This window comes from Gobio gobio, assembly GCF_949357685.1.
Source record: "Gobio gobio genome assembly, chromosome: 6".
NCBI classification, from domain to species: domain Eukaryota; kingdom Metazoa; phylum Chordata; class Actinopteri; order Cypriniformes; family Gobionidae; genus Gobio; species Gobio gobio.
In genome coordinates this window covers 43,431,536-43,445,659 of record NC_137102.1, presented here as the reverse complement: position 1 = coordinate 43,445,659, position 14,124 = coordinate 43,431,536, and the positions used below count along the sequence as shown (strand labels likewise).

Sequence of the window (14,124 nt, the reverse complement as noted above, 5' to 3'; positions counted from 1 at the left end):
CCTCCCTTTTTTTATTTTTTATTTTTTTTACTATTTTTCATTTAAAACATTTGATACAAAGAAATGTATCCCATCACACATTAAATGCAGACTACAATCACATCCATAGCCTATTAAAATTTATTTTATTCTACATGGAGTGAATCTTCTCTTGGAGGCTGTCATTTTTAAGATCACATGACTAACTGAGAATATTTGTTTTCTGCTAGGCATCAAAACAAAACTAATAAGCATCAAGTAGAATAAAAAGACTACTATAAAATGAACATGTCCCAACCTTTCCTTCCAAAATCATTTATAATAACCAGCCTGAAAAATACGGAGAGAAGTTCGCATAAAATCTTAAAGAAGTCCAGCTCAGTGTCTGCTGTTCAGTCAAACCAACTGTGACCTTCTTTGAAAGAAACATAAAATCAAGTATTGATGTACAATACGTCTTCCTAAATGGAGACATTAAGTTAATGAGACCTGCATTTAGATGATCCCGCTGAGATCCTGTACTCTGCGATCTCTCTTGCGAACACACGTTCCCACAGACCCCTCAGTACAAAGTGTCAAGAAACATTCATCAGAACGGCCCAAGCTGTGAAATCAAAAGCAGTTCTTCATCTCTCCCTCTCTCACAGCAGTGGGTGCCTGAAGCACGGCTCTCCCCTGCACTTCATCAGAGCTGTGTTCCAGCTGCAGTGAGTTGCTATTGTAAGAGAGATTGTCGTGCACGTATGGAGCTTCCGGCAACTTTGTAAACATCTTGATGGGTCATCAATGTAGGGCCAGCCAGGGCAGGGTGTGTAGCAATGTGTGCAAGTATGGGTGTGTGTATGTGTGCCTGTAGCCAACTTATTTCCTGGAGCACCGCAAGGGACAGAAAGAGAAAAAAGAATGAGGGAAGAGAGAGCGAGAGAAGGCCGGACGGTATACTAAACTTCACTCTGATTTGAGATTTAAGGTGACGAGTGCAAACTTTAAAAGCCCTTTCACACCAAAGATGATAACTATAACAATAACTATAAAGTTTTATAGTTTTATCATTCCAATTCTATAGAATAGTGAAGTTCACAACACAGCTATAACAGTAACAACATCATTGGAATCACTTAAAAAAAAAAAAAAAGATTTCAGCTGAAAAAACAGCCACTCAAAATACACCCAACTTTAATGAGCTTGAGTTTTTTTTAATCAACAGATGACATAACTGTAGCTTGTGATTAGTGTTGAAGTACTCGAGACTGGTCTTGTCTCGGTCTCAGACTAAAGCCAGGTGCACACTGAGCGATTTTGGCCACGATTTGGCAGTCTGAGACACATTTTTAAATCCTAAAAGATTTCTCTGATCCTAGGCTAAAATCTGAAGTCTTTGATCCTTAGTTTGACATGTGCACCGACAACCGATTAATGACCGTTGCGATCAAATTTTACCTCGGACAAAATTCTGGGGCCCGGTTTCACAGACAGGGGTTAGACTAAGCCAGGATTAGGCCTTAGTTCAATTAGGACATTTAAGTAATTTTTATAAACGTGCCCAAGAAAAAAACATTACTGGTGTGCATCTTTAGACAAAACAATGCCACTGACATATTTTAAGATTTGTCAGTGCAAGATTCTTTCAGTTAAAACAGCTCAAACATGCATTTTAGTCTAGGATTAGCTTAAGCATTGTCTGTGAAACCGGGGGTGGCAGTGTCAGAAGATTTGAGGCGCAATCCTGCAGTGTGACTGAAAAAGAGATTTTTATATTATAACATAAGACATAATATAGCAATATCACATGAGCACAACAACAAATGTGATATTTATTTTATACTTGTTAAATAAACAAGAAGTTAATATTAAAGGTGCAATATGTAAGATTTTTTTGCAGTAAAATATCCAAAAACCACTAGGCCAGTGTTATATATTTTTGTTCAGTTGAGTACTTACAATATCCCAAATGTTTCCAACTTTTTATAAATCGTGAGAAAATTGTGATTTTAACTAAAGAAAAGGGCCATGTGAGGGTGTTGCTTGTCAATGGCGTCATATCTGCGTTACCCTCGGTTTCCACTTTAGAAACCATGGTAACAGACGAGCACAACTGCGTGACGTCTAGCAGCACGCTGTTGTAGTTTCGTTCAAACATTATGGACCATGGCAAGCTGACTTTGGAACAAAATGAGAAATCAAAAGAGAACCAGTATCGACGTGCCGTTTTCGAGATGGCGAGAGCTTCACAACAAACTTCAACTTGATAGAGATGCCGTTCTTGCATGTGCTTAATTTTTTTTTTTTCATATCAATGTTATGTATACTGACCAAATAAAACTGACCTGTATGAGTAATAATTCAGCACTTGCGGGTAGTTCGGTAGAATGAAATGTCCTCATTTCCCCTGGGACTTGCGAGTGTGGTGCTGATATCAATCTCTTATTGGTAATCGCACCCTGCTTCATACCACAAAAAACATGAATGCATTCACTCATCCATAAACATTATTTCCCCATAAACATTATTTGATCCATCGGTATGACGACAAGTTCCATGATGCCACGCTCACTCACTGCGTCATAAATCTACGCCTTTGTTATTGTTTTGAAGAGGTTAGCGACCCATAGTGGCGGAAAAATACATAGTGTACCTTTAAGTGACTTAAATTTTAGACACAATTTTTGCTATTTTGGCAACGTGTTTCGTTAAATTAATCAGCTTCTTTGAATAAATAAGTTGAATAAATGATTCTGTGACCCACTCACCAAGTGTTTTGATTCAGTTGTCTAAAAGTAGACCTATCATTTTATTTTTTCCATCATATTTCTATATTTAAAATGTTATTTTTTAAAACATCTCAACATTATGCAGGTGTAATTGTACTAATTCAGATGCAATTTCAGGGATCCATCTGCAACATGATGAATTGTATTGTTAGATATTTGATTGGTAACAGCTCTATAGTATCTTATTATTCTAATTGTATTTATTGATTCAATTTAAAACATTACTCAGACAGTAGATATGGACCTTTTAGATCCATTTGAGGAGTGCTGGTTTTGTCTTGGTCTCAACACACTCTGGTCTTGGTCTCAGTTTATTTTGTCTTTACTACAACTTGTGCTTATAAACAAAACATTACTGTCCATTGGTGTGGACACTATGTAATTATTATCGTTATAGTTATTGTTCTTGGTATAAATGGGCCTTAAAATTTGTGTTCTAGAGCTGAATTTACTGGCTGGTTTAAAAAAAAAAAATAGACCTGCATAAACAAAATAATTATAATTAACAAAAAAGCACCAACATTTAATTAATCAAGTGATTAATCAGCTCATAACAAGGAATTAACTGATTGTGCTAGTATTAATCTACAATGAAGTGTTTGTTGTTGTCTTCAATCAGACAGTGTAAGTGAGTGTTCAGGCCAACACTTTAGCTAAAAACAGTAGCAATGTAATTCCATTTAATGAAATAGGGAAGAAAACAGCAGTCTGACACTTTTTTTATTTTTTTTATTTTTACATAATTTATATGTTTCATAACATAAACTAAAGGCTGGAATACACTACACTTGCATTCTGTAGAGTATAGACGATACCTTCTGGATAAGTCGACCCTAGTTGCTGAAAGTCAGAGCCAGTCTGCAGATTTTGAACCCTCAGGGCCCTATCATACACCGGACGCAATGCGATGCCAGACGTGTTTTAGTTTCAACCCGACGCAGTTATCATTTTCATGTCCAGCGCCACGTTGTTCAAATAGCAAATGCACTCGGTCAAATCTGTTCGTTCATGGGCGTGCTGGTCTGTTCAAGCTCATTGTTGGTGTGTTGCTATTTTGAGGCCACTGAAAATGACTGCGGCATTGACCAACATAAATCTGGTCTAAAGTCAATAACGCAGTATTTTTTATGTTATTTAAAGGTGCACTATATAAAAAAAATTCAGTAAAATATCAAAAAAACAATAGACCAGTGTTATATATTTTGTTCAGTTAAGTACTTACAATATCCCAAATGTTTCCAACTATTTGTAAATCGTGAGAAATTGCTATTTTAACCAAGGAACCGGGACGTGTGAGGGAGTCGCCTGTCAATTGCGTCATATCTGCGTTACCCGGTTTCCGGTTTTATTTAGCAGAAACGCTTTACTCTTACTGCAGTGTGCAACAAGAGTCATAGCAGCTGCCGAGCGAACACACAGAGTAACGTTATACCTTCATTTTAAACACACTCAGATGTATCTAATATGATAAACAGAGCTGCGTTACCTCATACTCATGACCGGAAAAGCGGAAGTGGCACCAGCGACTGTGTCATAATAAAAGTCCCACTGTTCGCGAGGCGAGTTGCCTTCATCTTATTAACAAACGTTCCAGCGCCCTTGCCCAGCTCCCACAACACTCTGTCCTGCTCTGCTTCATACTACAGTAACGTCAATGATCGCATCCATGAACATGATTTCTGCCCGAGTCCTTTCTCGATTCTTTTCCACCGGCTGAGAGGTGAAGACCACATGTCCCAAGAGTCTGCGCTAAAAACTTGGCGTCATCAAACTATGCTTTTTGTTTTGAACAGGTGACCTCTAGTTGACGGAAAAGTTATATAGTGCACCTTTAAAGGGCACATTAGTAATATGTGCCTATAGGCGGGGGCACAGCGCACGTACACTCTGCTTATTACACACAAAGGGACACGTAGCAGCATACAAACATGCCAAATATTAAAAATAAAAGGATTACAATGTAAAAAATTATTATTATGTACATAAAGATAAAATTCTTACATGTCATAATGGGTAGACATTGCATGTATCAGAATTACCTATTTCCACTAATGACAAATTAAATCAGCTACTTATTTAACCAATCGTGGCAATACACACATTTTTAAACTGACCCGTCAGGTTGAGGGTGTCTATATTCTGCCATGTAAATAGCAAATCTGCCATGGTGCAAGCGCAACTGGCTTTTAAAGGGAATGGGAGATGAGACTTGCGCCCAAAACACACCCATGGCTCATTAAGAGACTAGGTACAACCCCTTTGGACCATGCGCCTGGCACGCTAACTGTTTTTTCTGTCGTTAAACTAGCAAAAGTAGATTTGGACATGCCCTAAGTGCACCTACGGCATGTGCTCAGATCTTTAAAATAGGGCCCTCAGAGTTGACAAATTTGACAGAAAATCGCGTAGTGTATGATGGGCACAGACACCAGTTTTTAGCTTCAGACTAAGATTCCATCCAAACATGTTTGGTGTTTGCGGCAATTTCCGAACATATAATTTTTATTTGTCATGTGTCCCAACTAGCAAGGTGCATGTTTCTGTGTGAGTTTGTTGTGTTCGGAAAGTCTAGTAGTGTATGACCCACATTAAGGCTGGAATACACTACATGGTTGTTGGCTGGTTGCATAAACTGCCTAGATTAGTCTTAGTTAAGTTAGTTACATATTTTTTTTCTTTAAGACTGATCATAATTTTTTTTAAGTCAGTTACATAAAAATGCAGATTGGTCTAATTTGAATATGAAAAGACTGATTAGCCCTAACTAATTCCTAGCTGGTCAGACTAGTTCTTAAGACACACTCTGCATCCGAAATCGCATACTGTCTGAGTAGGTACTACATTTGAATTTGAACTTCACAACATTTAAAAGGGTATGTTCTATGGTTCTATATAGTATGAATATGCGTAGCATGACTAAAATTCTGACATATTACATTTGACATGTTACTGCCATCCCAGACAGCAAAATAGTGTCGGACCAGATTCGGACCAGATCCGGGCCACATCTGGTACATGTGGATTCCATGCGTACCAGATCTGGTACGCATGGGCCGGATCTGGGATATGATCTACCAGCATCAGTTGCGTTGCTCCCGTGGCCTCATGGGATAGTAAAGTGTCCATCGAATGCGCACTTCAGAATCTCGGCGGAAGTAGTAGGTCATCTGGGTACGGACATACTACTCTGCTGGCGTACTGTTTTTCGCATTCTATATACGTAGTAAGGAGTAAATTCGATTTTGGACAGAGTCTTAACTTAGCAGCTATGTTTATGGCCCCTGAACATATTTTAATACACTAGGCATCGTACACTTGCTGACTTTGTAAATTGTTGCAGAGAAAAACGTCTCGGTTACGTATGTAACCCTCGTTCCCTGAAGGAGGGAACGGAGACGTACGTCGGAACTGACCAACGAATTGGGATCTGTTTTCAGAGACCAATCTACTTCGAGTGTATAGAAACGAGCCAATAAACATTGGCATGGGGTTCACGCATTCCACGCACCGCCCCGCGTTGCGGATATAAATACGGAAGGGGAAGTACCGCATATCGTTTTCAACTGAGGAGCCGAGATAAGTGTGCAGGTTCCACTTCAGAGAGTAGAGGCGCCTCGTATAGGGGCAGGCCACCTAGAACCTCCGCGTCCCGTCCAGGGACCAGACATGGAGATTCCAGAGGTCTGGACGCGGGTGCCATAGAGTGTCCCGCCCCTGAGAAAGAAGGTCTTTCCTCAAGGGGATCAGCCAGGGAGGGGCTGTCGCGAGGAGTGTGAGTTCGGGGAACCAGGTCCGGTTGGGCCAGTAGGGCGCAACTAACAAGACCTGCTCCTCGTCCTCCCTGACCTTGCACAGTGTCTGTGCGAGAAGGCTCACTGGGGGAAACGCATATTTGCGTAGGTCCCGGGGCCAGCTGTGCGCCAGTGCATCTATGCCTAAGGTACCCCCGGTCAGGGAATAGTACCACTGGCAATGGGTCAACTCCGGAGAAGCGAAGAGGTCTACCTGTGCAACTCCGAAGTGGTCCCATATCAGCTGGACGGTCCAGGGGTGGAGTCGCCATTCGCCCGGAGGTATCGACTGACGAGAGAGCTTTCGGTTGATGTACGCAACGGCCACAGTGCTGTCCGAACGGACCAGTATGTGCTTGTCACGGAGCGGTTTCTTGAACCGGGCCAGGGCAAGACGTTCCGCCAGTAACTCTAGGAAATTGATATGCCAACGCAGTTGGGGTCCCATCCACAGACCCGAAACTGCGTGCCCGTTGTACGTGGCCCCCCAGCCCGTGGATGAGGCATCCGTGAAGACCACAGCATACCTGGACACCGGTTCTAAGGACACTCCGGCCCGGAGAAACGAGGGGTCTAACCACGGGTTGACCAAGGTTTGGCGACAGTAAGGAGTAACTGAGACCCGGTACTGACCGCGCTGCCACGCCCATCTCGGGACTCGTCGTACAACCAGCGTTGAAGTGGTCTCATATGAAGCAATCCGAGCGGCGTTACCGTGCTCCATACCGAGATAAGAGATCCTCTGCGCGGGGCAGAGTTTGCTCTTCTCTCGGTTGACCCGAAGTCCCAACAGGCTGAGGTGACTGAGCACCATGTCCCTGTGTTCGCACAACAATCCCTAGACTGAGCCAGTATGAGCCAGTATGAGCCAGTCGTCGAGATAGTGGAGTAACCGAACGCCACGTTCTCTGAGCGGAACAATGGCTGCCTCGACGACTTTCGTGAAGACGCGAGGCGACAGGGACAGCCCGAAGGGCAAGACTTTGTATTGATATGCCCTCCCCTCGAACGCAAATCGTAGGAATGGTCTGTGTCGAGGAAGGATAGAGACATGAAAGTACGCGTCCTTCAGGTCGATCGCTGCAAACCAATCTCGGGGACGGATGCATTGGAAAATGCGTTTCTGCGTTAACATTTTGAACGGGAGCTTGTGCAGGGCCTGATTCAGAATGCGCAGGTCCAAGATTGGCCTTAACCCACCCCCTTTCTTGGGTACAATGAAGTAGGGGCTGTAGAACCCCGACCTCATATCGGCAGGAGGAACCGGCTCGATCGTGCCCTTCGCCAGCAGGACATCGATCTCGGACCGCAAGACATGGGCATCGCTGCTCCGCACGGAGGTGAAGAGGATGCCCTTGTACTTGGGAGGCCGGCATGCGAATTGAATCGTATAGCCGAGTCTGATGGTACGGATGAGCCAGCGTGTCGGCCTGGGGAGACCTAGCCAGGCCCCCAGAGACCAAACAAGCGGGACCACAGACATACCCGGGATGAGGCAGCGAGGTGGAGCACTTAGACCCGACTCGGGAGGCCCGAAGGCGGCCCGGAGTGTTGTCTGAGTACTCCAGGTGGGGCAGAGTGTGGGTGAGAAGGCCCGGGGGCGTCCTCGGTGCCCTCACTGCTGCCCCCTGGCGAGGGGTGAGAGGGGAGGAAAGGAGTGGCAAGGCCCGGGGGCGTCGCACACTGCCAACCTGCCCCTCTCGGGGCTCAGGGAGGGAGGAAACTGCTCTTTTATTGAGAATGTGGCAGGATGTATTCGGTACCAGCACTGTTGTAGACATTCTCCCCCCGGTCCTCCTCCGGGTCCACCACCGGTCCACCACCTCCCCTGGAGCAGCTCCTCTTCTCCCTGGGCCGCTTGCCCTTACGCTTGCCTGCAGACTTCGCGGGCCCCGACACGGGTTGGGCGCCCCCCTTACGACCGGTGCTCTGCTTCCCCGATGGTGGAGGCTGCTGCTTGGGTTTAGCAGGGGCGGAGGCAGCTCCTGCGGCCGGCGACTGGGTGGAGGCAGCAGCGGGTCGCCGGGGCAGGATGTTCTTGACGGCCTCCGTCTCCTTCTGGGCCACCGAGAACTGCTGGGCGAAGTTCTCAATGGCGTCGCCGAAGAGGCCGGCCTGGCAGACAGGGGCGTTGAGGAATCTAAATAAAGATTCCTCAACCGCACTTTGTCAGCCTCACGCATATCCGGCAGGTTCAGCCATAGGTGGCGTTCCTGAACCACAAGTGTGGACATCGCCCGACCCAGGGTGCGTGCGGTGACTTTCGTCCATCGCAGTACGCAGTTCTTGCATAACCCCTGAGTCAGAACTACACTCGTGCAGTTCCTTGAGTGCTTTGGCCTGGTAGACCTGCAGGAGCACCATGGCATGCAAAGATGACATAGTTTCCCCGCAGGCTGTGTAGGCTCTGCCCGTTAGACCGGACGAGAACCTACATGCCCGGGAGGGGAGACGTGGGTGACCCCGCCAGTCGGTAGCAGTCTTCGGACACAGTTGCATCGCTACGGACCGCTCCACTGGGGGGACCTCCACTGAGGACGGAGGAGTCAGTCGATCGTGTACGGGTGCTGTAGGGCGCCGTCCACGACTTTGTGAGCTCCTGATGCACTTCCGGAATGAAAGGTAATGGGGCGGGGCGCTGAGAACCAACACAGTCCGTCCCGAGATACCAATCGTCCAGCCATGAGGGCTCGGGACACGGTGGAGGGTTCCACTCAGATCCCAATTCGTCGGTCAGTTCCGACGTACATCGAACATGACCGACTGAAAGGGAACTGGGCATCCTACACAATGAGGAATGAGGATCACACATTACACGACTTTCAGGTTGTTCTGAATACAACAAACTCACACAGAAACATGTGTCCCCTTACAAATGATGCATTAATGTTTAGTTGTCCACATTTTTGTTGATGGTCCACATGCAAACCATTCATTTAATATGAATGTTTATAAATATTTTTGCTTTTATTACCATGGTAATACATGTTTTTGAAGGCTACCAAGGTTGTAATATGGTGGTATGGTTCTATGAAGTACCAACCATGTTAATACTAAAAACAACTCCAAAGGAAACCGATAATGGTCTAGGCTGGTTAAGTGTTGGCACAGCAGTTGGTTTCCTCATTGCTCTTCTGCCTCAAAAGCTTCCACAAATGCGGCAGAGCTTCATTCTGCTTTTAACTTTGATAATGAGATGATTAATTAAACAAATAGATAATTTGCACAGCAGAACACCAGTCTCCTTAACTCACGCAGTCCATATCACAGAGACAATTGCTCCTCTCGCTTGTAGATTACAACTTTTACTAAGTATTTTATAGCTTTCATCCAAAAAGACTTTTAGACCAACTTTTCCGTGACGAACCACATCAAGAGTAAAAGAATAATTGTGGACTACATAATGCCCCAAAGTCTTTTTGATTTGACGTCTTTTTCACCAGCCTTGAGTCACTGATTTGCTCTCATTTTTAATGTGTCTACTCATTCATTTTAATGATCCAACTATTCTCTAGCTAAAAACATTTATGCATGGACTGCAAGGTACGTTAGTGACATTAAAGTGAGAAAACAATTCTTTAAAATCTGATAACTTACTCATTTAATGTCACAATTAGTCAAATTGAATAAATGTTTGTACTTCCTATCAATTATAATTATTTTATTTTGGCTTCAGTCAGGTCCTTCACAGACCATCAATGGACTACATTTTGAGACTATAAGGCCCCGTCCACACGGAGACACGTTTAGCTGTAAACGTAAACATTTTGTATCGTATCAGTGTTTCGTCCACACGGATCTGGCATTTTGGGAGCCTGAAACCGATATTTTTTTAAACCGGGTCCCAGAGTGGATAAATCTGAAATGGACACCCTTTTTCGTGTGTACAGCCAATCCGTATATTTTGTGAACCGATGATGTCAACACACCACGTCACGCACGGTAAATACTAGAAGAGATACATCTACGGGCACTGGGTATGCGCACATCAATATTGCGTCATTTAAGTACTGTATTTACATTATTTTAAGGGTTTTAAGGGTTTAGGGTTGGGGGTAGGGGGTAGGTGTAGGCGTTAATAAAACACAATCTGGTAAGTAGCAAATTTATTTATTGTTATTTTATTGTGAGATTTTGCCTCACTTCCTACCATTGCTGTACCCCTTCTTGCCACAACTCTTCTTCTCCGTTTTTAGTGTATTTCTATGGCAGAATTACAGCGCCACATACTGGCCTGGCATGTATACTACATCGTTTTGAGTCAGTTTCAGTGGTTTCAAGTCAAGTCAAGTCAAGTCAACTTTATTTATATAGCGCTTTTAACAATGTAGATTGTTTCAAAGCAGCTTTACAGTGTTAAACAGGAAAATAATGCAGCATAATTTTATTCAGCTGTATAGCCATTATGGAAAAAACGCTGATGTCATCAGTTCATTTCAATTATCATACAGTGACAGTGTGGTCTTTAGATCAATAATTCGATCAGTAATTTAGTTTAAATGGTTAATTTAGTTTATTATTTAGATTTAGATTTATTTCGATTTATTTTTATGTTTAGTTGAATATTTAGTGTCCCCAACTGAGCACGCCAAGCCAGAGGCAACAGAGCAACGTTTCGTTGTTATGCAGATATTTCTTGAGACGAGGGGAAAAAAGATTGGATAGGGAAAGCTCTGGCTTCGTGTGGATGTGGTCTAAGTCTAAACCAGACTGACCAAAGTCTCTCTACTCACTTATGACTCTTTTTCCAATTGGCTCCACTTGGGCTGGCTCCACAGTCATAGGCCTGGATGATGAAGGTGTACTCCTTCTGCTGCTCGCAGTCTATGGGGCCTCGGGCCCTCAGCACCCCTTCACCTGATGTCCGGTTCAACACTTCGGCCTCAAACGGGGCCTCCTGCCCATGAATCTTAAAAGCACAGATCTCTCCTGGAAGAAACAACAAGACACGGGAGGCAGAATGAGTGGCTGTGAAAACAAGCGAATGACTTTCTTTTTTCTGTCTGCATCTCAACAAGCTATCATTGCTATAACTTCCACCCAGCAGGCCGGGCCCCCCAACCCTGCAGCAGTAATATAAAGGACACGGTGTGCTTTTAAAACTGAATCTATTCGTGCTGCGAGAGGAAGAATAACTGTCTGCTCTTGTAATTGCCTCATTGCAGAGCTGGAATCACATTGTGCAAGAAAGCATAGTGCTCAAAGTACAGTGTTTTGAATGAGGTAATGACTGTGTACCGACAGCCTCATTCTCAAGTGACCCGTCCCACGGGAGAAAAAAATAAATTATTACAATAAAATATGTATTCACTATAGACAGAGAATAATTGCGAAAAAATGTATTTAACAAGCTGTACTAATTGCAAGCAATCAGTTTCTTTCATATTAGCTATCTGTAATATACACTTACATTTTAATAACTAAGCTAATATGAAACCAAGATATAAAATAAAATAATAAAACAAATAAAACAAAATATAATAAAATAACACAAATTATAATTATGAGTAATCAATTTATTTCATATTAGCTATCTGCAATATACACTTACATTTGAATAATTTTTCAACTAAGCTAAATGAAACCAATGTATAAAATAAAATAATAAATAAAATAAAATAATATAATATAATCAAATAAATAAAACATAATGTTTAAAACATTATAACATTATATAGTACATTATAAACATTAAATATAATTTAATAATAAGTTAAAATGTTATTATTATCAACTTAGTTAACATGAAACCAATGAAAATAAATAAACAAATAAACAAATAAATAAATAAATAAATAAATAAATAAATAAATAAATAAATAAATAAATAAATAAATAAATAAATAAATAAATAAATAAATAAATAAATAAATAAATAAATAAATAAATAAATAAATAAATAAATAAATAAATAAATAAAACTATGGTATATGAAATTCACGACCATGGTAATGTTACAGTACTCAGCTATAAGGAATCTATAGTAGTCATTGAGCAATTAATTTCTTTTGCAATTTGCTATTCATATATATAGCTGATGAAACCATGGTTTTCAATTTAAAAAAATCACTGCACCATGGTACCACCACAGTATTTTTTGGATGGTTGTCTTGTAAGGGATGGTTGATTGGTTAAAGTTTATTTTATGTAATAAAGGTTTGCTAATCCTAATATAAATTTGAATTGTGACATTTCGAATGTTTTAACATTTTTGAAATTTCAAGATGTCCATTTAACAACTGATTGTGACATGACTAATGCAGGGGCTGAATATTGACGGTGACTTGTCTTTCATTTCCCAGGTGACAGCGTTCACTTCACTTTAAGTTTTGCAGTAGCCTTGGAAACAATTTCTTCTAGAGACTGCATTGTTGTCACCCACAGTGCAGTTCTGTCCACACAATCACAGATAATGTTGACACACAATCTGGTGACACCACAATAACTCGGAGAGCACAAGAAAGGACATTGTCTTGCCACCGTATCCGTTCATGGGTCCTTTCTTGGCAGCGCTTCTATCTGGCCATACCGGCTCTTTTAGGGATTTGGAAAATGACCACAAAAAAAAGCGTCAGAACTCTGACCCTGAGACAGCCGATATCACTTAAACCCCGGCAGGTCTCTGGAGCAAACAGGGACGTGCCGTTATGCTGTGTGCTCAAGCCTGCTGCTGCGGACAGATAAGCCTAACTTTCTCTTTCCATTCCATTCTCTCTCAATTTCTTTTTTCATTATTTTCTTTCTTCCTCTTCTTCTTCTTTTTAAGCAGATCTGATTCTCCGCTCGAAAATCTCCCTCCTCCCTCGGTGCCGAAATAACAATTTACCCTCCGCAGTCCCTGTTCCTGTAGAGACTTGCCGTTTAAATGTACCCTTTCTATTAGCCCCACGATGCTGTATCCAAATTAAACGTGTAGCATCAATGGTGCAGGACAGGTGGCAGAAATAAAAGATAACACGTCAGGCAGCGTGTACAGATTTACAGAACACCAGAGTTCTGCGAATCTGCGCTCAGTTTTGATGAGAATTGGGAAATAACATCATATAAGAAGAACAATGATCACAATGCATTTACACAAAAAATAAAAACATTCCATGGTTAAAGAAAAAAATATAAAATTCCACTTAGTGCATGGGAGTCTCGGGTAAACCCATTTTCCGCTCCGTCTGCTGTTGCAAATGCATTTTCCAGATTCAATTGAAGAAAGGGCAAACGGGTCAAACCATACAGCACAGGAAGCGCAGGCAATGTGGTTGTATATGTATAGGGTAATGATGGAGGGAAACCGTGAGTTAATTTCCATCATGTCTCCAAATGACAGCTTGAAAATGGCAGCATCTCCTCACGCTCTACCAGCGCAGAGGTCTGTAATCATGCGGCAAGCTCCACGGAGCCTAAACTCTTTGGAGTTCCACTTTGAAAGTGTTGAAGGAAGTATTAAATCGCGCCGACAGATGTGCCATGTCTTTAATACCACCTCACATCAGCTCTGGGAGTGTAAAGAAGGGAGTTCTGGGTAAGCCAATTTGAGACTAATGAATGAAATCATCCATGTAATATTTGTACTGCTTACTGCAGAAATT

At 42.4% G+C, this 14,124-nt stretch overlaps 1 protein-coding gene across 1 annotated transcript in view; it reads right to left on the bottom strand.

Annotated features, from left to right (window-relative positions):
• clstn2a (calsyntenin 2a) overlaps nt 1-14,124 on the bottom strand; it is a 307,786-nt gene that overhangs the window by 97,943 nt on the left and 195,719 nt on the right. The window contains exon 3 of the mRNA XM_079820557.1: nt 11,275-11,470. Within this exon, the coding sequence (XP_079676683.1) occupies nt 11,275-11,470 (196 nt within the window). The remainder of the gene's footprint in view (nt 1-11,274; nt 11,471-14,124) is intronic.